We start from the raw sequence: 23,058 nt of genomic DNA, 5'->3' as shown, positions 1-23,058 counted from the left end.
GTCTCTCCTTTACCAGGAGTGGGTGGCTGCACAGAGAAGCTTGCCCTCATTTGCTCCCTGGGTGTCTCGTGACTGGTGTGAAAGTCGCTGAACATCAGAGGATGCTCAGAGAAAGCAAGTGTGAGCCACTCGCGCGAAGCATCCCACTCCTCTCCTCCCTCCTGGTGGCGTGTCGTCATTCACTCTCCTCATCCCTTCCCTCTTCTCCCTCCCTCTTAGAATTCCAGTGCTGACCACCGGGTCCGACTGGACTTGGGCCTCTGGGACAAATTCAGTGAGCTGGCCACCAAGTGCATTATTAAAATTGTGGAGTTCGCCAAGCGTCTGCCGGGCTTCACTGGCCTGACCATCGCTGACCAGATCACCCTGCTCAAGGCTGCCTGCTTGGACATCTTGGTAGGATCCTTTCTGAGTGGGAGCAAGGGGAAGAGGGCAGGAAAAGAAGGAGACAGTTGGAGGCTTCCAGAAGTTTCTGAGGAGACTACTTCCCAGTCTCACTTCCTGGATCTGGAGAGCTCCTCCCATGTGTTGGAAGGTCCCAGGGATTTGACAGGCTTTCCTTGTACTTCTCTCCACTGTGACAGTCCCCAAACCCCACCACACCATGTGATCATGGAGTAGCTCCTTGCTGGCCTGCAGTGATGGCTTGCCCCCTGGCTTTCCAGTCCAGGCCCAATCATTACAAAGAGCACCTCCCTCCCCCTGTTCATAAGACCTTCTCACCCTGCCCTGGAGGCCCACGGGACATTTGTAACATCCCCAGAATAGAGTCCCGCAGGTGATGGAGACCGTCGGGATTGCCTGGCTAAGCTGCACAGCAGACCTGGCCTAGCCTACAGCATAACTTTGCAAGGCTACTGCCTGTGGTCCAGAGAAACCTTTGTCTTTACTGCAGCTACTAAACCAGAGACCAGGCAACTGCAAACCCTCTGCTCTCACAGGTCTGGAGGCCTGGAGCCCAAGATCAGCCAGCCAGTGCTGCTGGATTCTTAGGTCACAGGCCCTCTAAAATACCATAGTAGACATGCCCTGAAGTGTGTGTGTTCCCATGGCGATTTTAAATCCCATAGAGTAGACATGAAGATTGGCTATCAAGTTGGTAAGGATCACCTTCCTTACTTTTGGTTGACTAAATGTTGAAAACAGAATTTTGTTCCTCTCTTTCTCTCTAGTACCTGGCTTGGTACCTGAGAGATAAGTCCTCAGGAAATAGATATTTCAATCAAATGATGATTTATTTCAGTAAAAAGTTATTTCTCAAAATGCATGTCCCACTTATTATTCCCTGAATAAACTAGCTCTGTTCTTAGACATATGCCAATGACTAACAAAAGAAGACACTAACAGTCAACAGTTGGGGCATGGTGCCCATGAGGGGCCCAGGCTCCTCCAGTGTTCCTGCATCTACCATAGCTCTGGTGGGTGCAGTCGGGACAAATGGGCAAAGGGATCCAGCAGGTGGACATACGTCTTTTCTTTCTTCCAGATTCTCAGAATTTGCACCAGGTATACCCCAGAGCAAGACACCATGACCTTCTCTGATGGCCTTACTCTGAATCGAACCCAGATGCACAATGCTGGCTTCGGTCCTCTGACTGACCTTGTGTTCACCTTTGCCAACCAGCTCCTGCCTTTGGAAATGGACGACACAGAAACAGGCCTGCTCAGTGCCATCTGCTTAATCTGTGGAGGTACTGACTCCTGGGGGATCTTCATGAAAGCCCGCACAGAGCAAGTCACAGGACAGCATGCATGCAGAAAGGCAGTGGATACAACCTTCATGCCAGGGACAGTTGGACTTTCTCCTGCTGTAAATTAAGTAGTGGTATTTGAGCTCTTTCTGCTCTGAAAGAAATGCCAAAATGCAGTTTGTCTGCCCAGTTTCTCTCGTGGGAAACAGGTACATTTGTAAAGGCAGTATCATACTGCTATATGCCTAAGGACATTTTAGTGAGGACCCAAATGTTATTTCTTAATAGAGCTAGAATGATTCAAATCACTGCCTGGGATCCCCAGCATGCGTGTGTACCTGGTGGACTGGAGTATGGCCCTTTCTTTGCAGTGACCCCTGCTGGCTAGCCAGAAGCCGACATTAGTTCAAAAGTAATGGCTGTAATTAAGGGCCTGGCTAATCTATCTACCTGGCTTTCACAGCCAGTATGCCCAAGGTGCTTTTGTTCAGTTCAATACTGACACCATCTGGTCATGAGAAGTAATTCTTGCCTCTGGACCTGAGCAAGTGGGCATCAAATGTACTAAGTGACAACTATCTTCACATCTCGCTGCTTAAAGCCATTGCATTAATTCAGGTTAGTGCTGGGTCACTGAATAAAGCCGCTGTGCAGGAGGAATGGGAAACAAGCAAGGGGATGACCAGCAGTCCTTCAGCCTCAGGACACTAAACACTGAATCCTTTCTCCTGCTATCCAGACCGCCAGGACCTTGAGGAACCCACAAAGGTAGACAAGCTCCAGGAACCGCTGCTGGAAGCACTAAAGATTTACATTAGGAAACGTCGGCCCAGCAAGCCCCACATGTTCCCAAAGATCTTAATGAAAATCACAGATCTCCGCAGCATCAGCGCTAAAGGTGTGTCCTCAAGGATGGAGGGGGGGGGGGCAAGATCTGCCAGTTTTTGTTTTTTAATCTTAGGAGTCTCTTAACTGTGTAAGGTGGAAGGTATGTCTCAAAGAAATCAAAGGAATTAAGCATTGTCTGAACACGCCTAGGTGTACACAGTCAAGAGTGCCTCAGGTTTCCTTAGGAAGGCATTTTGACATTGTCTCTGGCGTGAGACAATAGACACAAAAAGCATATACCCCTACCCACTGATACTAAAAGATCACTCAATTTCCAAATGGGACGGCTAGTTAGAAGCGAAACTCTTCCCGACTGTATATGTGTTTTTTTAAATAATTACTGTTGGGGCTCGCAGGCATGCCCTTGGAGGTTAAAGGACAATTATATGGAATCCCTTCTCTCTATGTGTGTTCTGGGCCACCAACTCAAGTCAACCAGCGTGCACAGCAAGCTCTCGGCCCTCTAAGCCACTTCCTTCCCCACCACCTCGTTCCGTCAGAGTGTATTTAATACTCTGAGTCTATACATCCATTCCAGCTCCCAGGCATCTCAGGTTTCTACACACTTGGCCTGTTTTCCTGTTGCATCCTAACCCCGAGGAAAAACTGAGTAAGGCTTGGGGTCACTGTGGCCACATCTCTGGTATAGGCAAGTTAATGCCTGCAATTCTGAGTGAAGGAATTCTCACCTCATGACTCTCTGTGTGACAACTCAGGCAATTACAGAAATGCCTAGAGCCGTCTCATAGTTGAGTGCACAGGGCTTTTCTAGGTAGAGATGACTCAGCAGCTGTGCTAGTCCCTGTCCCGTCCTTCCCATTACCAGCCTCCAGGCCTGAGGATCTCAGCAAGCTGAGACACAAACACTACATTTCAGAAGGTGCTTAAGTGTACAGTGAAACTTGTTTGACAAAAAATCTCAGTTCTTGGGGTTTTTTTGGTGAGATATTCTAAGTTCATCCCAGCATAGGATTAAGAGAAACAAAGAAACTAATGCTTGAGTGGATATCATTTAATATATATTTAAAAAAACTAAATAGGACTGGTGATATCACTCTCCACGGATAAGTATGCCAGTGACCTGAGGAGTCACAGTCATGTATAGAAATGTCCCAACTCCCATATTTAACAGAGTCCAGCAAAACCCTAGCCACTTAAGTTTTGAATCTGTTTTCCTGTTACTTATGTATTTCCATCTAACTAGCTGCATGTAAGGGCTGTGGGACCTGTGATGGCATAGAACCATCCAGCGCTGAACTGGGTTGCAGAAAACTACCACAGGTTGGGGCTCAAGTCCGTCCTTCTATTGTAGAAACTGCCCATCCCTTCACCTATATTTTTCTGGTCTTTCATCAGGAACTTCTCTTTGTAAACTCTATTTGCTGAATCTGATTGAAGCACTATGAAATTTGTTCATTATATATTTCCACTGTTTTTCCTTCAAGTGAAAATGTGGCAAGGCCCCACCAGCCTCTGGGGTGCCCTATTAGTACATATTCTGTATTCAGAGGGAGTGGCACTCACACGCTGCCTCTGGCGTGCCCTATTAATACATATTCTGTATTCAGAGGGAGTGGCACTCACACGCTGCCTGAGAACCAATGTGCTTGGGATCTCAAAGCACACCTGACACTGACATTCTGGTGGCCGACATTCTAGCTGGAAACACCCGTATGTTTTTACTTCTAATAAATGGGTTCTTTTCAACAAAGACACTTGATACCTGTCTTTCACACTCCTTCACATACCTGAGAGTGAATGTTGGTCCCTTTGTATTCTGGCGTGTCCGTATCTAACAAGTTTTCTATTATCCCTCAAAAACAGGTGCAGAACGTGTAATTACCTTGAAAATGGAAATTCCTGGATCGATGCCACCTCTCATTCAGGAAATGCTGGAGAATTCTGAAGGACATGAACCCTTGACCCCAAGTTCAAGTGGGAACACAGCAGAGCACAGCCCCAGTGTCTCACCCAGCTCAGTGGACAACAGTGGAGTCAGTCAGTCACCGCTGCTGCAGTGAGACACTCCCCAGGACCATCAGTTCCCAAGTGAAAATGCAAGGAAAACATTTTTACTGCTGCTTAGTGTTTGGACTGAAATATGTTAAACTCAAAAAGGACCAAGAAGTTTTCATATGTATCAATATATATTCCTTACTGTGTAACTTGCCTAGAAATACAAACTTTTCCAATTCTGAAATTCAGCCATTTCATGCCACCAGAAACTAGTTAAGAGCTTCTATTTTCCTCTCTGAACAGTCAAGATGCATGGCAAAGACCCAGTTGAGATGATTTAGCCCTGGTTAAGTTGCTGAAGACTTTGTACATACAGAAGTATGGCTCTGTTCTTTCTATCCTGTATGTTGGTGCTTTCTTTTGTCTTGCATACTCAATAACCAAGACATCAAGGTTATGGAGCAGACTACTGTACGTCTTGCTTTCATGAATGACAAGGCCTCACGGTAAGGAACCAGGACCTTTGTACAGTACAGGACAGGACTAAAGACACTCTGGTTTCAGTAATGTGGAAGCTTCTCCTTGCTTTTTGATCTCTCAAGCTGCATCCTTTCTTTATGTTGCCCAGACAGAGTATACCACTTCACTGCACTAGCAGAAGAGAATTCTGTATCAGTGTAACTGCCAGTTCAGTTAATCCAATGTCATTTGTTCAACTGTTAATGTCACTTTAAATTCAAAGTGGATTATTCTTAATGATACAACTACCGAATGAAAAAAAGATGCAGTTTTACAGTCATGATAGCCTCCAAGGCAAAAACACTGTCCAGTGTTAGTAAGTTTGTTTACCTGTTCACAAGCCATTGGAGAGATATCATAGGATAATCAGCAGGCTAGTCTGCTTGGACTCTAGTAGCCCAGTGTCCTTCCTGACTGCCTGATCCTGGGATGTCCCCCAGTCTTGATGCTTGAAGGGATGGGCACGTGACCTCCTCTGGCCTTGTTCAATCACTATGACGCAGAGTGACAGCTGTGGGAGAGTGGCTGACAGACTCAAATGTCAGGTTCTGAGTTCTCATGTAAGCACTAGTGGAATTTTTTGTTTTTGATATATTAGCAAAAGTCTGTGATGTACCTTTACTGGCTCTGTTTGTACATTGAGATGGTTTAACAGTGCTTTCTATGTTCATATACTGTTTACCTTTTTCCATGGAGTCTCCTGGCAAAGAATAAATATATTTATTTTAAGTGCGTGTGAGAACTTTTACTGTGGATACACCTTTCAGTAAAGAGTCTGAGAACACAGTTCCATTTTTAATGTTTAAATTTCATTTCAAAAAGCAGGTCTGTAGTCTGCAATCATGACAATTAAAATCTGTGCTAATGCACGGGAATCTATAACAATTCTACAAGTCAATCAGACAACACATGACATTTCAATGAGTAAAAAAGAGCATAAAACTGTATGTGTAAGAACAAAATGTTAAAAGGCCTACCACAATAATAAAAAACCATCAATTACATCATCACATTAAAATAAGCCAGATGTACAAAATTCTGAGACAGAAAAGACAAAGGACAACACAAAATCTTTTTGAAAAATGTTCGTGCTCTTTGGGCACTTAACTAAACATTGCAAAATCAACATCTTCTTCTTCATCAGACTCTGCAAAATATTTTACTTCTTTCCTAGCCCGACCAGTCCGTGGCAGAGCAGGTGGTTCAGAAGTGAAGTCCGAGGGGAAGATGTCTACATCTGAATCCTGATCAAAAGATGTTTTCTTCAGTTTCTAGACCCCCCAGAAAAAACCCAAAAGTTTAAAAACCTCAAAGTTAAGGAAAGTCTACTGTTAAGAACTATTATTCCTTATACTTACATTTATGCATATTGGCAATAATCATATTTTTAAAATTTGAATTGACATACTAACTTAAGCCTAAAATGAATTATGGATGAAAGAAACCCAATTAGATATAGTAAGTAATTAGCTACTTTGGGCTCTTGTGTTTACCAAGTTACAGACTCATCAATACAGGATTACTATTCTGCAACTATTTTTACTCAACAAGTATACACAATGTCTACATCAGAAATTACTCAAGTTGCCCTATTTTTAAGAACATATTCAGAATTCATGCAAGTAGAACAAGGCTATGCACAGTATATAGCATACACTATCACAAGTGTTGGTAAAATATTAAAAAGTCACAGAATAGGCAAAAGATAGAGAAAGGAATTGATGGGAAAGAAAAATTTATAAAGCTATAACATCCATATGTATATTTTTAAGTGTTAATAGGAAGAGAAAGTAGTGGTGAGGGGGATGCACCTAAGGCAACTTATTCACTCAAAAGAGAAGGTTCTAAAGGGTCAGATTAATTAGGAACATTAGACACAGTCAACTCAATTTTTAAAAACCAAATTAGTCCAAGTTTATAAGATTATTCTAATATTCAAGTAGCACACGACTGTAATAGTTTAATAGATAGAATAGGAGATTCTGAGGTAAGTTGACTCATAGTGATCTCCCATTGATGAGAGGTGAATATAGAGCTCCCCAGGCATTCCAAGAGGGAGTGACGACATTCAGGCAGACTCGGAGCCATGCTGATGTGCTCCTGCTTACCTTGCTGGCTGGTTTAGATGGTTTTCTCCCAGGGTTATAATCACCTTCATTTTCTGAGCCTGATGCTTTCCTTTTCTTTGCCCCTCGGCCTTTACCTTAAAATACACGAAAAGAGTTTTCCTCCCAAAGGTCAACACAATGTAAGATAGATGCCCAAGTCTTACAATTATTTCTATACCCAACAGTGGGGCCTGCAATCCTACCCTCTTGCTATAAGTGACATACATATGGTTTGACAGCACCATTTTAATTCTGGAGTACATATGACTAAAGAATATTTAAAAAATATATTTAAAACAAGTGAGAAATCCTAGAAATAAGTTTCAATACTAAGCCCTGATAAAAATAAAAAGACTAGCATTTTGCTAATATGACTCTTGAACCTAGGAATGAAACTTCTTACAAGAGTGTTTAAGTTACCTGTCATAGCCAATAAACTTACCAAGGTTTCAAACCACATATATTGACCTCCACAGGCTCTATGATAGTTTTCTTCACTTTCCTCCTATTCTATTTCTCTGGCCTACATAATAAGACCTGGCCTCAAATATACCAAACAAAGGAAGTGAGAGAGAGAGAGATGGAAGAAACTCAAGGGAGTTCCTTATAGCAGCTTTTAAACTTATTTTCAGTATATTTACTTAATCTTGCCAATGTTTCAACTGAGGAGCAATGTTCTAAGCTGCACAGGACAACTTCTTGATATGTGGTCCCCGTCACGAAACTCGATAAAGCTCAAGAAACTAAACCCTTTCCTTCCAGCACATGTTTAAAGGTCATACAAAGACAGTCCTCACCTTTTGGTGTTGTAGTCTTCTTTGGAATGCCAAATTCAGAATCAGAGTCAGAGTTTACAGTTTCTACGACTTTCTTCTGTTTAGGTGCTCTCTTGGCCTTAGGGGCTGTATCTGAAGGTGGTTTACCTATTAAGCAAACATCCTTTTAGTTGGTTAATGTAATATACTTATCAACAAACCAAGCTGAAGTGAGTTCTGTAACAGTGAATTTTTTTTAATTACTGCCAAGAAACTGAGTAGCCAAGAAATGGTTTCTCTCTGCTGGGTGCCAGTATAAAGGCAAACATACCCCTTGAATGACAAAACGAGTATTACTTAATTAGGCATAATTTGATTTTTAGGTAATTCAATTGAGACATTTTAAGCACAGGGCATTAAAAGGAATTAAAGAGTATCTTTTAAATATATATTCACGACAAAAAAGTATCTTTGACACACTAATTATAACTCCACAATAAGTTCTAGCTTATAAAAATGATTTAGTAGGGAAAAGTATTTTTATGGGGTCCTCAAATAGAACAAATACAAAGCAACTCATTTCCCGCCAACAGTTGAAATCCAGACTTGGCATTTTTATGTGGAAAGAAACATGAAAATCCTAAATCAGTAGATGCAAGGCCTCACTTTGCCATATTGTTTTAAAAACGAGCCTTTTATTTACTTTTTATCTGTAGTTCCATATAAACACTAATAATCACTTCTAACTTGTGTAATTAAAAATGAGCCTGGAAAACAAAGGTATCAGATAGTCTGAAATGAACTGAGACTGTCCTTTTAAAAACTGAAAAGTGTTGCTGACTTGATCAACAAACAGAATTGAGTCTCAAGCTGAGACACGCAGCATAATGGCCCTTACTGGCTAACAGCAGGAGGGCTATACATGGTAGTGGTGGCCAAAGGCTATGGCTTTTATTCCCTCTGTATCCTCATGACTAAATCTACCTCAGGAACCCAAAGGCAGCTACTAGCAGGAATACAGATTCATCACAAGGCAATAGGAACCACGGCTTTCTCTGGTAGTGTTCTCAAGCTTGCAGAAGTTAAATGGCACTTTCATACCCTCTTCCAAGTTAGGTCAGATACTGAAATATTATAGGATGCCTTTGGCTGCAAAATATTGGAACTGCAGACTATAATGTGAATAGTAATACTGTAACTGATGGTTAACATAGATAGTTATATGGAGAGTGGGACATGACATGGTATCCTTCCCTTGAGCTTCTGTCTGTAAGTTGTATTTTAGGAAGGAGGTAGAGAAAGGAAATCTTGCTGAGGCCTTTGAAGCAGTTTTCTAGTTCAACTAACTCAAGACTGTTCAGCTAGGAAAGAAACAAGTAAATAGGTTAGGCAGAAGATAGTCTGGTCTTTTGGTTAAACCAACTCATTAGCTTAATGAAGGAAGCAGAATGACAGATTTCAAGAAAGGATACGGGTCCTACAGTGTTTTAGAAAATGCTCACATGAAAATTAAAAGAAAAAAGATGTTTTAAAAGATTTAAAAATGCTTTGATTGCTTAAAAAGTTTACATGTAGGGGCTGGAGAGATGGCTCAGCGGTTAAGAGCATTGCCTGCTCTTTCAAAGGTCCTGAGTTCAATTCCCAGCAACCACATGGTGGCTCACAAACATCTGTAATGAGATCTGGTGCCCTCTTCTGGTGAGTAGGCATGTATGCAGACATAATACTGTATACATAATAAATAAAAATCTTTAAAAAAAAATAAAAAATTTACATATATAAGCACACATGACCAGAAAAGGACATCAGACCCAGGAAACTAGAATTAAAAGTGGTTGTGGGTCACCTGGTCTGGATGCTGAGAACTAAACTGGGGGCCTCTGTACCCTGTTCCCCCCACCCCTGCCGCAGCCAACTATCCAGCCATAAAAATGATGTTTTGAAATGAAATTATAGAGTCTGTCTCAATTTGAGTTCTCTAGAAGCAGAACCTGACTGACCCCAGGGTATGGGTTCAAGTGTAAATCACCAGGAGGTGATGATAAGAGTATAGACTTGAGACAATGAAGAGCAGCTAGTCATGGGTAACTTATCAAGCCAGTCATTACCCTTGGAGGTTAATTAATCTTTTGGGGGTACTCTGGATAGCCAATACAACCCTAGACATGAAATCTGCGGGCAAGGACACTGAGCTACTTCTACACCAGCTTTTCTCAATCACTGGTGGAAGGGATCTAGGGGAAGTGGAGGAGATAATGGTCCAGCACAACTGCAAAGTCAAAGTCATCAAATGAGGAAATACAGACGCAGGCCAGCACATCCTGAAAAGTGAGAGGAGCCCATTACGGGTAGCCACCTAGAATGCTGGTTAGACACCCCTCTCTGAGCAGTCTTCCCATGGTTCTCGTGCATTCTGACAGAACGCGGCCTTTGAAGATTGTCAGTACTGCTGTTGTGCTACACTCGGAATACACGTGTCTCTATGGAGTATACTACACATGTGTCTCTATGGCATATACTATATCTTCTTTTCTTTTCGGGAACCTATCTCTCAACTAGATGTGTATTTTTAAAGTAGATATTATTTTAATATCTCTCAACTAGATGTGTATTTTTAAAGTAGATATTATTTTAATATCTCTCAACTAGATGTGTATTTTTAAAGTAGATATTATTTTCAATACAAAGCACTAATAAAGAGACCAAGATAAATGATTTACATATTATATAACATTAATGAATCAACTCAGCATTTCACGAACAATCTAAGGCTATGGTAGTGGGGAAAAAAAGCTATAATTCAGAAAATTGTATCATGTAAGGAGTGGCAGGAAGCAGAACTAAGAGATTATAGAATCAAGATAAAAATATGTATTCTCTACCCAATCTAATGAAGAGCGTTATAGGAAAACTATCTTTTGTTATAGTTACCTATTCTTGAGAATTTCACATATTCATACAACGAAACATAATATCCACCCTATGAGTCTTCTCCACCTTCTCTCATATTCACCTCACCATGCCCCTCTTCCAGTTCCGTGTTTCTATAACCCACTAAGTACAATGAGTGCCCATCCTACTAGTCAGAATAACCTCAAAGAATGCTTCCCCTCCCCATGAGGTTATCTACTGCCAAGAGCTCTTTACTAAGGGGTAGGACATAGAGAGTGCCCAAAGTATCAATTTAAATATCATGGGATTATTTTATAATGACAAATCATCCCTCCCACTTCCCTTTTTTCAGTTGATCTGCCTCTGCCTCCCAAATGCTGAGATGGAAGGAATGCAACACCACTGCCCAGCTAAACTGCAATCTTAGCATGTTTTACCTCATGCACAGAATATGGTTAAAGAAAGTGTGTGTGGGGCGATGACTATATTTTAAAAATATGGTCTAATAGATATTTTAGCAATCCCTTTACATTATTAGAAAGGAAAAGGCATTCTCTTAATATTGTAATTGTAAGTTTCATAGTGAAGTAGTCACTCAAAGAGTTTCAAATGATACTAAATTCCCTTACTACCTCTACATAGCTTCTGTAATAACACAAGCAGGTATAAAATACGTACCCTTTTTAGCAGCAACTGTTTTACTTGGAACTTTATCTGTTTGCTTCAGACCAAATGATGGTGCAAAAACAGAAGCAGTATCTTCTTCATTGCTGTCAAATTTAGCTGAATCTAAAAATGTCAAAGCTGTTTTATTAAGAGACTGTAAAGACCTCTGAGTAAACTGAGTCTTTGATGACTTCCTTAGCTAATAAACTGATCTTGTTTCTATTGTGATCATATAATCTACAATATACAAACAGATGACAATGAAAAATATACCAATGTTATAGCTCAAAAATGTTAAGTCTGTTGTGAAACAATATACAAATATACAGTATATATATGTATATGTATTTGAAAATACAATATACAAATTCACATGGCAGTGAAGATTAATAATATCAACAGTTAAATATTTAAACATGTATATGGTGATTTGTTTTCAGAAGAAAAGGTTTCACTGTGATAATTTCAGTGTCTATATAAATACTGTTAATCCTTCTAGCAATTAATACTAATGCCTACATCTAAAAGTGCAATAAGCACTCATATTTTTATCAACAAATTGCTGAAGACTAATTTTAAAGGCAAGCTTACCTTCGGTTTACATTTTTGAGGGAGGAGATAGGATCTTGCAGTAGAGCCCATATTGGCTTCAAACTCAAAATCCTGCCTCAGCTTCCCAAATGCTAAGATTTAGGCATGTGCCACCATGCCCAGCTTCAGCTTACTTTTGTCTACAAATTAGTTTACTTTAGCAATTAACTATTCCGTTCCTCAAACCATATCAAGAAATTTTTCAATGGCCCCTTGGACGTAATACTTTTACACGACTGCTTTGATAAGCTCTGTCAACAATGAATGCTTACCTATACTTAAAGAAAATGTACCAAGTCTAGGTGTGTCTGTAGGAATATATTTAAAAATCCAAAACAGGTGCTTGGGAAGTGGCTTAACCATTAATGCCTTTGCTCTGCAAGCAAAATCCACAGGAAAGCAAAGGGGGCATAGTGTCCTGCCTGAGACCCCAGGCCACATCAGGCAGAGAAAGAAAATTCCTCCTTCACCAAAAACTGACCAGCAATGCTAGCTGAAATGGCAAATTTCAAGGTCAAGAAGAGACTTGCCTCAGTATATAAAGTGGAAAACACTGAAGATGACACCTGCCACCAATGTTGGGCCTCCACATGTACACATGTGCACACCCTCACACACACCATACACACATAATAAAGACAGTGAATCAATTAAGTGACCTTAACAATACTGCACACAATATATATATATATATATATATATATATATATATATATATATATATATATGTACTAAAGAGATATCCTGGTTATATTTTCTATATTTTCTCCTATGAAAACTTTATTCTCTCTGCTATAAGAATTTGGTAAGACAAATCTGTACCTATCCAGTACCTTTATAGCTGCAAATAGATTCACATCACCATATATCAAATTTCAATCTTCCAAACTTTTTTAAATATTTTTTTCATTATTAATCTTATATATAGACACAATACCCAGCAGGCTACAACCTGCCTAGCATTTCTGCCTATATGCTTCTGCCTATATGGTTCTAACCAGTCAGTGAGTAAGTTTTATTGTATTGGGCAAAAAGTAAAGTCTTTCACTCATGAAAAACTCTGCAATTAAATCCTGGCCTAATGATTTTTCTAGTTTTTTTCTCTACCAAGAACAACAATCATATAATAATTAACTAATGGAAAGACTAAAAGAACATACCATCTTCTGACTTCTGAGAATATGAAGGAAATGAAAAGAGATTCCCAAAATCCTGACTTTTTTTGTCATGTGACGATTTTCTATTAGAAAAAAAATATCACAAAGAATATGTAATTAAAATATTCTACACAATATACACTGCATGATTATAACCAACAAAACTAGTTCTTTCTGTATTAAAGACGGGTCAACACCTGTACCCTGCCCCTTTCCTCACAAATTTATGTAAGTAAATATATGAATACAGATATAAGATTAAAAAATATTGATTTAACATAAAATAAGAATGGAAACTAGGCAACAGTTTGAAGTTATTCAAAGTGACCCTAATTTAGTTCTGCATTATTAGCAAAGGTTCAAAGAGAAAGGTGGACTCCCCATCATAGCAGGTAGTCATACCATTCCTGGCAGCAGACCACAGGTGGGCAGTTACTTTAGAAACTAGTCAAGACTGGTTATATTGATTTATAATGTCTTTAAAAAAAATCCTAGTCCATAAATCTTACTTCTCCATGTTAATTCTGGCACTCATCAAAACAATAAAACTGACCAAGGACAAATCTACTGGAAAAACAAGTTTCCTAATTCCAAAGATCTAGAAACATTTTGCAAAACAGGAGCTCCATGAGGATGTTTTTGTAAACAACATTTTACTGTAACAAACTATAGTCATTTATTTACATTGTCTGAGGCTACTTTCTTACTACAAGGGCAACAATGAACAGCTATTACAAAGCCATATGACAGGGACATATAAAACATTAATTCTAAAGCCCTTCACAAAAAAGCTTGCCAATCTTTCCATTAACTTACAGCAACAGCTAGGGAAGAGCTGCAGTATTAACTAGTTATTTCATAAGGAAACTTTTAGCTGGAATTGACTACTTCTTGGCACTCATGGCAAGAGCTTACTGGATAACCACTGCTGCATTACTTACTCTGGAGTAGCTTTTGATTTGCCTGGAGAAAAAGCATACTCATCTTTATCTAAGCCATCTGAAGGAACAAACTCATCTTCCCCATCATTAGTTACGGGAGATGCTTTAACTTTCAGTTCTTCTATGTCATTATTGTCATCATCATCATCAGCATCGTCATCTTCTTCTTCCGAGAAATCAAAGGTGTACTTAGGTCTTTCAGCTAGGAGGAAAGGAGAAAGGAATATTAACAGGACACAGTGACACACGTTCATAGTCCACATAATTAGGATCTGTGGACCAGTTACTTGTGTCCAGGGCTTTGATGCCACCTGGGTGACATAGAGAGGGACTCACTCAAGAGCAACAAGAGAATGTGAAACTCAAAATCCTAGATTTACCATTTAAAATATCTTTAAAGTATGTAAGAAAAAGATGAACATTTAAAGAACAAAAATCTATACTTTGTTCTCAAAGAATGGTATCTACCTTATACTTTCCAGAAGGCTGGGATAATACTCTGTGTTTGTTAGAGTATTATCATTAGTATAAACTGATGAGACTACTTGTTTAAGATGTTGCTCATTATACTTAAATATTATTCAAAAACCCAGAAAAACTGGCATTGTGTCATATGTCCCCTGTACAAAGGATTATTGATATAAAATTTCCCATTTCTTTCATTACAAATGACAAAATTTACATTCTTTTTAAAAAATGCTAAGTTTTCTTTTAGTTTGTCTAAGTAAAAAATGTTTATTTTCCTCTAGGATTACTTTCACTGTAAAATAGCAACCATAAGGACCAGTTCACTCGGCAAGTGATGCCTAGTATATAAAAGGGTCTGGATTCAAGTCCCAGTAATGCATACACTGGGCATGCAGGTACATGTTTAAATTCTAGCACTGGGTAGGAAGAGTTGGGAGGATGAGAAGATCAAGGTCATCCTCAGCTACATAGCAATTCTAAGGCTATTCTTAGCTACACAAGATGCTGTTATCCGCCCCTCCCCCGCCAATAAAAAAAGAAAAAAACAGATAAAGGAAAAAAGGTAAATTTTCACATGGATAAGATAGGAAACAACTACAGAGAAGGGCATACTGGCATAATGCCAATAAGTTTTATTTTAATTTCTAGAATGCATTATAGAGGAGAATTTTTAAACTATTTGTACACTCAGTTTCATATTTCACTTTTCATATATGGAAAAACCTAAACACAATTTTGAAGTATTAATTTTCATGTAACTTAATCCAGTCATGTTTGTTATTCACCCGTATCATTTATTTATACCTATACCCATTAAGAAAAGTAACTTATCCACTTGACGAGAGAATCAAAGAATTTAAGGTCTGGCATGCATCAAAATCATATATGCCAGAGTTAAACAATCATAAAGTTGTAACACTCATTTCAATGAACTAAAACTTAAGAAAATGTAAGGAAATTAATATAACAAACTAATCAGGCTTTAATTATCTGAGTACTTCCAATCTGAATGAATACTCAGGGAAGATCAAATCATATGCTTAACAGCAATACATCAGCAAGACAAGCTATTGTAGCCAACCTTAGCATTATATTTAAAAGAACTGAGTACAAAGAATCAGTTACAGAGAAGAGAACTCTTAGATATAAGTAGTTGAATATAAATACAGAGTACTTCAAACAGAGCCATCACAGCTGCCAATACTTCAATTTTTGGGTTTGAGTTGGGGTGGGGGGGGGGGTTCTTGTTTGCTTGCTTGCTTTTTAAAGCAAATATCCTAAAGTCATAGAGGGAAGGAACATTAACTAAGCTTTAATCATAAATTCAGTAAGAACATGCTTTGGAGCTGGAGAGATTTCTCAGTGATTAAGAACACTGGATGTTCTTGAAGAAGACCCAGGTTTGGTTCCCAGCATCCACATGGCAGCTCACAACCATCCATATCTCCAGTTCCAGAGAATCTAGCACTCTTCTGATCTTAGCAGGCACCAGATACACATGCACTGCAGACATATATGTAAGTAAAACATTTATACATGTAAAATAATTATTTTTAAAAAACCATAATTCACTTTGTCTTTCTTCAGAGTGATTTAATACTTTAGTGATCCTGATTAATACTATTGAACCCAATTTACAGATCAATGATAATATACAATAAAATAAATACAAAGTGTATCACAATACCAGCTGCTCTCCTCAGCAAAGAATCTCTTGGAATAACCACAGGTTCTGTTTCTTCCAAGTCACTCTCCGACTTGGACTCATCATCTGACCAAGGGTTTCGCTTCTTCACTTTTTTTGCATTTGGTTTACCAGATGAGGTGGGTGTTTTTCTAACCCTGGTACCTAAAAGCAAGACAATGGTAATATGCATATAAACACTTATTCAAAGTTCTAGCAAAGCTTTTCTATAAAAGGCTCATTATAAAATAGATGTATATGAAAACTAAATGTATTACTTGAACTACTAAAAATCAATCAATTAATCAAAATCAACAAACTATAGGAAAACCCCATAGTCCTTTTATTTCTTACACAAAACATGCACAAAAGCATTCCAATGCCTTACCAGGCTCCTTTTTCTCCCTTTTGGGTTTGGGACCTTTATTTACAGGAGCTGATGGGGTCAGTGTCTCTTCTCCTGTACCTTCTACTGGTGTTCCACTAAATTCTTCATCAAATTCTGTTTTCACTGCTGCGGTATCAGGATCACCCTATGTGTTCAAACAAGTGAGATCCAATCATGAGTAAACTAGCAATGCATATTTTAAAGATAAAGTTTCACTTAAACTACTTCTTCATACCAGGTAAGTTTTAACATGTTTCACTTATGATATGTTTTCCTTTATTCACTTATCTGTTTCAAATGACACTGCTTATAACCCTAACATTCTAATATACTCAGTGAGATGATAGCCACTTAGGAAAATCATAAGCAAAAAGGTAGGCTCTTGGTTGTCAAAGGAACTGTGAAACCAATAGCTAAGTACTCCAGAAGTTACCACAGAATCAGTGCCTATACCTGAGGTTCCTACAGACTAGAAAAATATTTTCAAATTACTGAAAGAAAATAAGCACCAGACGTATTTTGTAAGGCACTATAGGGCTGACTCCAATCCAAAATTATTGGTAAGGACAGGGGAATTGGAAGGCATGTACACTGGCTAATGCAACACAAGTCAAAATAGAGGGAACGACAGCAGTGGCTCAAGGGAATGTGAACAACTCTGCTTAACGGGGACCAGAGGAAGCATCCCAGAGGACTCTTTCTGACTGACTTCTGAAAGAATCACTAAGTTTCCCAAGTAAGTAGAGGAGTGGTGAAAGCAGCAAGATGAGAAACAAAGCAGGACTTCAAATGGAGGTAATGAGCTCGTTTCAGCCATGCTAAGTTCAGAGGCGTTGCGCACTCTGGTGACTATATGAGCACAGGAGCCTGGGACATTACAGCCAAGACAGAGAGAGTAAGAGTTATTGTTTTAAGTGGACAAAGCTTAAGGTAGACAGGGATGAGGTTACTGATGTGACATTGATAAGAAATAAACCCAACAGACACCAACAGGAAAGGACAGAGGTCACTGAGTTAAGGTGAAAGTCAAGTGTGGTGAAGACACAGGCTAGAGGAAGGCTCCTCAGTCCTCAGCCCGATCCAGAGCTAAAAAGCTACGTTTTAAATTGCTTCAAATCTTAGCACTGCACATAAAAGTAAAAAAAAAAAAAATTAATTCTCTGACCTAAAACTCCAACTTAAGCTCATTTCCCTAATGACAAAGATGCTGAATTCTCAGTCATGTACTGGATGTATCTGCACATGTATTCCTTAGGCCGCAAAATGACCTGGTCTAGACCTTTGGCCTCTACAAAACCATCATACATCCTGCTTTCTTGGCTCTGAACATTCATTCCAGTCTTTACACCTGGCTAGTCCTGGCCAATCCTGCTTAAGGGAAGGTAAATTTTATATTTATTTATTTTTTTAAGTTCTTGATAGTAACTGTCAATGACAACAATGCAAGGTTTGCTCAAAAGTGTTTAACAAAAAATAAACAAGATTATAGAAGGTGATAAGTTACTTTGAAGAACAAACCTTATTTTCTGCTTAATATTCCCTTAATTAGTCATGATCTAGAACTGAAACTTAGAAAGTTGATAGTTTTTGTTAAGACTTTAATTTAGTAAGATATTCAGTAGAGTGTTTCTTTCTCATTCTAAAAACTGAATTTAGGCCAGGCCCCCTGTAGTCCCAATCTACTCAGGAAACTGAGGCAGAAGATGTATTAAGCCCATAAATTTGAAGTCAAACAGAGGGAACGAGTGGGTGGGAAGAAAACTGAATGAAATAAGTGGCTCTACCTATATGTATGAACTTCGACCGATAGACTCTTCTTCCACAACTCAACTTCCCTCATAGAAAGAACATTTCCTATCACATTAAAATACATTACAAATCATAAAGCATGATTAAGCTTAGAGTCTCCAATGAGCTGACACAGGAATATATGATACCTTCTTCTTCTTCAGCAATTTTCTGCTGGCATCTGCCTTCATAGCAGTAATTTCAGGAACAATTCTTCTCCCATAAGGTGAGGGCATCGTCTCCTCCAGCTGAAGTTTCTTTACCTTAGGTTTGCCAACTTTACCTTTTATTGCTTTTCCAGACATTCCTGCCAGAATATCTTCTCGTTCTTGTGCCTCCACTTTCTGAAATATGGGGAAGGAAGGGGAGGGTACATAAACAGCTCTTTACAAAAAAACAATCACTACTGCATAAGAACCTGAAATAAATTATTCACCATTAAGAAAGAAGGCTTTCTTTTTAGCTAATCTAATCTGAAATGAAATAATGGGAAAAGAAGAAAAACTTTTAAGTCAGAAGACCTGAGTTTTAATCCCAATTCATTTATATAGGTTCTTACCCTTACTTAATACAATAGGGTAACAGTAACTAGTGACCTAAATAATTCTTTATAACCCAGGAGCGCTGCTCACCTGTCACCATCAGAAATAGCAAACACAGGCAGTTCTGTTAAAGAGTATGAAGCTGGGCTGGAGAGATGGCTCAGCTATTAAGAGCATTTATTGCTCTTGTAGAGGACCTGGGTTCAGTTCTCAGCACCTACACAGTGGCTCACACCCACCTTTAACTCCAGTTTGAGGGGATTCCATCCCCTTTCATGACCTCTTCAGGCACCAAGCACACACATGGTACACAGGCATACATGCAGGAAAAACACTGAGGTCCATAGTAAAGTAAAAATAAACTAATCTAAAAACAAATTTGTAGTATGAAGCTATTCTCTTCAATTGCTTTAATCATAATAATGATCTAATTAAATAGGAAAGAAAAAAACATAAAATTGAATTTACGAGGTTTGTTATCAAAATAAATGTATATATAACCACAATTATTGTGACAGACTCTAAATTCTATAAAACCATTCTTTCTAATAATTAACAGGTTTGGAAAGATGCAAAGGAGAGTGACATCTCTTGAATGACATTTATATAGATTTCTTTAAATAAAAGTTTATAGATATGATAGGTTTTGAAATCAAACATATTGGAATCCAATGCTGAGACTTCTATTTACTAGTTGTATATTCTTAATATGCAACAGACAATTGGCAGGGCAACTACCATGTGGCAGGCTTTATAAACTCTTACCACATCTATTTTAGAGATGATGAAAAAGGCTTGGCTGAGATGAATAACTGTTTTTGATCACACCAATAGGACTCCTCTCTAAGCAAGTCCTTCCACTTCTTAAGGCTCTGAATCCTTATAAAGATGACTTCTTTCATTTGAGAATTACATATAATGCATTGTCAGCACACAAGGGTACGTTCAATTGATGGTATCACAGACTTCAAAGAATGCAGTCATGAAATTTAAGTCTAAATATTCTTAGTTCTCAAAAAAAACCTGTATCTTGGGGCTGGAGAGATGCTCAACGGTTGAGAACATGTGTTGCTCTTGCAGAGAACCCACATTCAATTCCCATCATCCATAAGGTGACTCATAACTATCCATAACTCCAGTTCCAGGGGATCTGATACCCTTTTCTGAATTCCTTGGGAACCAGGCATGTATATGGTACATATACACACATGCAGACAAAACACGAAGACACATAAAATAAAATAAATAAATCTAAAGAGAAAAATAAAACTTTCTCTAAAATTTCAAGATCTATTCTTACTTATGTGTATGTATCTGTGGTGTGAACCACACTGTGTATAAGAGCCTACAGTGGCCAGGAGGGTATCTGAGAACTGTCTAGCTGAGTCAAAAGAACTGAAGTGAGATCCTCTGCAAGTGCAGCAAGTACTCTTTCTTAGTTGCTGAGCCATCTCTCCAAGTTTCCATATCTAGAATTTAATCTGTATAAATATTGCTAATTATCAAATAATAAAAGACAAAATAGCAGCACTTAGGGGGTCTGAAACTGCTTTGAATGGTAAATTTTAGTTCGAGAATCTACACTATGAAAGTAAGCACCAAATGGACATCTTTCAGTCGGCAATCAAACTGAAAGCAGTATCAGAATTGCAATGATAGTAATCAGACACAATAGTTTTCTTTTCACTGTATGTTTGTTCATTTTTATGAAAGATACTTTTTTGTATGTGCAGTGATGGTGATATGATGGAACCTGGCTAGGGTCTCACTCACGCTAGCCCAAGTGCTATGCCACTGAGTAGAGCTCAACACAACATGTTTGTTTGTTTTTGCTTTTTTTAAAACATACAAATCAGCAGAAAGAAAATATGCCTCTATTTAAAAAGAAAAATCTACCCAGATGGTAAATCCCAGCACTCAGGAGGCAGAGGCAAGCAGATTTTTGTGAGTTCGAGGCCAGCCTGTTCTACAAAGTGAGTTCCAGGACAGGCTCCATAGCTACTGAGAAATCCTGTCTTCAAAAAACAAACAAAAAAATTAGTGAATTAAGTCAATGTATACTATGGTACTTAAAAGATTACAGAAAAAAGTCCATCAGGATTTTTACCTTTGCTAACCAAAATCAGATGTTCACTCTGCTGTTATTAATTTAATTCTAGCACTTTAAGGGACAATTTTAGAAAGGTTTACATTTTAAAACTTTTCTCTTTCACTTCTTAAATTAGTACTCCACTAACATAAAAACACTGAAATTTCTTATAAACTAAAGGAAGTTGAAATACCTGTATTCAATCATATCTATATATTGGTCTTACCTCTTTTCAGGAAAATGTCAAATCAAATCAATTAGCACAATCAGAAATCAGGTAAGAGAATTAAATCAACAGAAAGCAATAGAATTTAATTTATTCTAAACTGAACTCCCTTGCACTCATATTCACTCATGCTAGAAACAGCTTTTCCTCATAACTTCACAGAAGTAAAGCCAGCTTGATCTTAAGTATAAATACACTAGTATAAAGAAAAATTCTGAGAAAATTAAAATTAAAAAGAATTTTCATTGTTATCTCATAAACATTATTTTCCCAAATGTATTTTATTCATTTAAAAAATTATTTATTCATTTAGCAGGACTGGGGATTGGACTTAAACCTTGCACAGTCTAGGCCAATGTACTCCCATTGAGCTAGGTCAACGCACACCCATTCCCAGCCTGGAATATATACTTAATTGAGATCAACATACATCCAGTTCTTCAACAAATGCTGCTAAATCTTCTTTCCAAAGGTCTGAAGGAGATTTCCTTTTGAGATCATTAACTTCTCGCCCCTGCAATTAAATACAGGAAGAAAGAAAGGAAAAAAGAAAGTGGTACAGTTTAACATTTAATAGTTTTTAATTTTGCAAAGGATAAATCAAAATACTTAGTTTTGGAAAAATAAAATCAAAGATATGGATAATACTGAAATAGTTCCAAATTATTTAACCCACAAAAGTTCATACTTTTGTATCTCTCTGCTTAATGAGTTCTTCAACTTTCTCTTTAGTAAGAGACCACAGAGACATATTTAAAATATAATTAAAGTCAGGGCCTGAAGGAGTTCCTGAGTCAGAGGAACTGTCATCATGTTGGTTTTGAGTGTCTTCCTCTTCAGCTGCCTGTAAAAAATAACAAACTTTATATTAAAGTCTATTATAATATCAAGTCAGCAATTAATTTCATTGAATATTGGGCTTAAATGGTATACTGTTAGTGTTACACCTTCAGGGTGGTAGGAGTTATTTAAGATTACCATCAAGGTTGCCTATAAACCCTATTTCCTATGTTTAAAAAAAGTTTAAGATTTTCTTAAAATATACAATAAAATCTTCAAAAGGAATAGTATATTTTATACCTATTTACTCAGAAATTTGATGAGAAGTTAATTGCTTTCCTAAGTCCTAAAATGAAAAAACACTGTATCTTAAAATTATTAAGTAAAATTGTTTTGTCAGACTTTTATACTGGTCAGTAAATGATTATGAAATTGCTAATAAATCACTCATAAAAATGTTTTAATAGTTGTAAAAAGTGAATATAATAGGCTCCATTTACTCACTAAGGATGAATTTTAATAAAAATGCTCTATTGCCATAGGGATTATTCAAATGAAAACTCAGAAAATATGTTAATTGAAGACTAATGATTTATGGTGCAGAAATTTTCTGAAATTTTACTCATATTAACTGAAATTTAAAGAAGCCTCTTATGCTAATACTTTGTTTCAAATTACAATGAATTTAATAAAAAGCAGTTTTTAAGCCTTCACAGGCTCAAAAACAAAGACATTAAATAAAATTGAATTAAAGTTATTTAAGAAACTCAAATAATTAAAAATGACAAAATATCCTAACAAGCTAAATGTTTAAAAACTCTACAATTAAGAAATGTTAGCCGGGCAGTGGTGGTGCACGCCTTTAATCCCAGCACTCGGGAGGCAGAGGCAGGCGGATCTCTGTGAGTTCGAGACCAGCCTGGTCTACA

General features: G+C 38.0%; 2 protein-coding genes across 4 annotated transcripts in view; one reads left to right on the top strand and one right to left on the bottom strand.

Moving 5' to 3' along the window:
* Positions 1–5,769, top strand: part of Rarb (retinoic acid receptor beta) — a 586,853-nt gene extending 581,084 nt beyond the window's left edge. For 2 of the 3 annotated variants that reach the window (XM_005348556.2, XM_013346833.2), the window contains exons 5-8: positions 220–396; positions 1,487–1,691; positions 2,431–2,589; positions 4,404–5,767. In XM_005348556.2, the coding sequence (XP_005348613.1) occupies positions 220–396; positions 1,487–1,691; positions 2,431–2,589; positions 4,404–4,600 (738 nt within the window). In that variant the 3' untranslated portion in view covers positions 4,601–5,767. Of the gene's footprint in view, positions 1–219; positions 397–1,486; positions 1,692–2,430; positions 2,590–4,403 lie in introns of all 3 variants that reach the window. The other variant, XM_026779625.1, reaches the window with a different exon arrangement.
* Positions 5,770–5,837: 68 nt separating this feature from the next.
* Positions 5,838–23,058, bottom strand: part of Top2b (DNA topoisomerase II beta) — a 64,232-nt gene continuing 47,011 nt past the window's right edge. Inside the window, exons 26-36 of the mRNA XM_005348557.2 lie at positions 22,038–22,193; positions 21,780–21,863; positions 18,642–18,836; positions 16,705–16,849; positions 16,320–16,481; positions 14,165–14,366; positions 13,227–13,306; positions 11,488–11,598; positions 7,960–8,085; positions 7,163–7,257; positions 5,838–6,325 (exon numbers count right to left, since the gene is read on the bottom strand). Coding sequence (XP_005348614.1) covers positions 6,158–6,325; positions 7,163–7,257; positions 7,960–8,085; positions 11,488–11,598; positions 13,227–13,306; positions 14,165–14,366; positions 16,320–16,481; positions 16,705–16,849; positions 18,642–18,836; positions 21,780–21,863; positions 22,038–22,193 — 1,524 coding nt within the window. The 3' untranslated portion in view covers positions 5,838–6,157. The remainder of the gene's footprint in view (positions 6,326–7,162; positions 7,258–7,959; positions 8,086–11,487; positions 11,599–13,226; positions 13,307–14,164; positions 14,367–16,319; positions 16,482–16,704; positions 16,850–18,641; positions 18,837–21,779; positions 21,864–22,037; positions 22,194–23,058) is intronic.

Source organism: Microtus ochrogaster, chromosome 6 (assembly GCF_000317375.1).
Source record: "Microtus ochrogaster isolate Prairie Vole_2 chromosome 6, MicOch1.0, whole genome shotgun sequence".
Classification (NCBI taxonomy): Eukaryota; Metazoa; Chordata; class Mammalia; order Rodentia; family Cricetidae; genus Microtus; species Microtus ochrogaster.
Note: the sequence above shows the minus strand (reverse complement) of the source record. Positions and strands in the feature narration are given on the sequence as shown.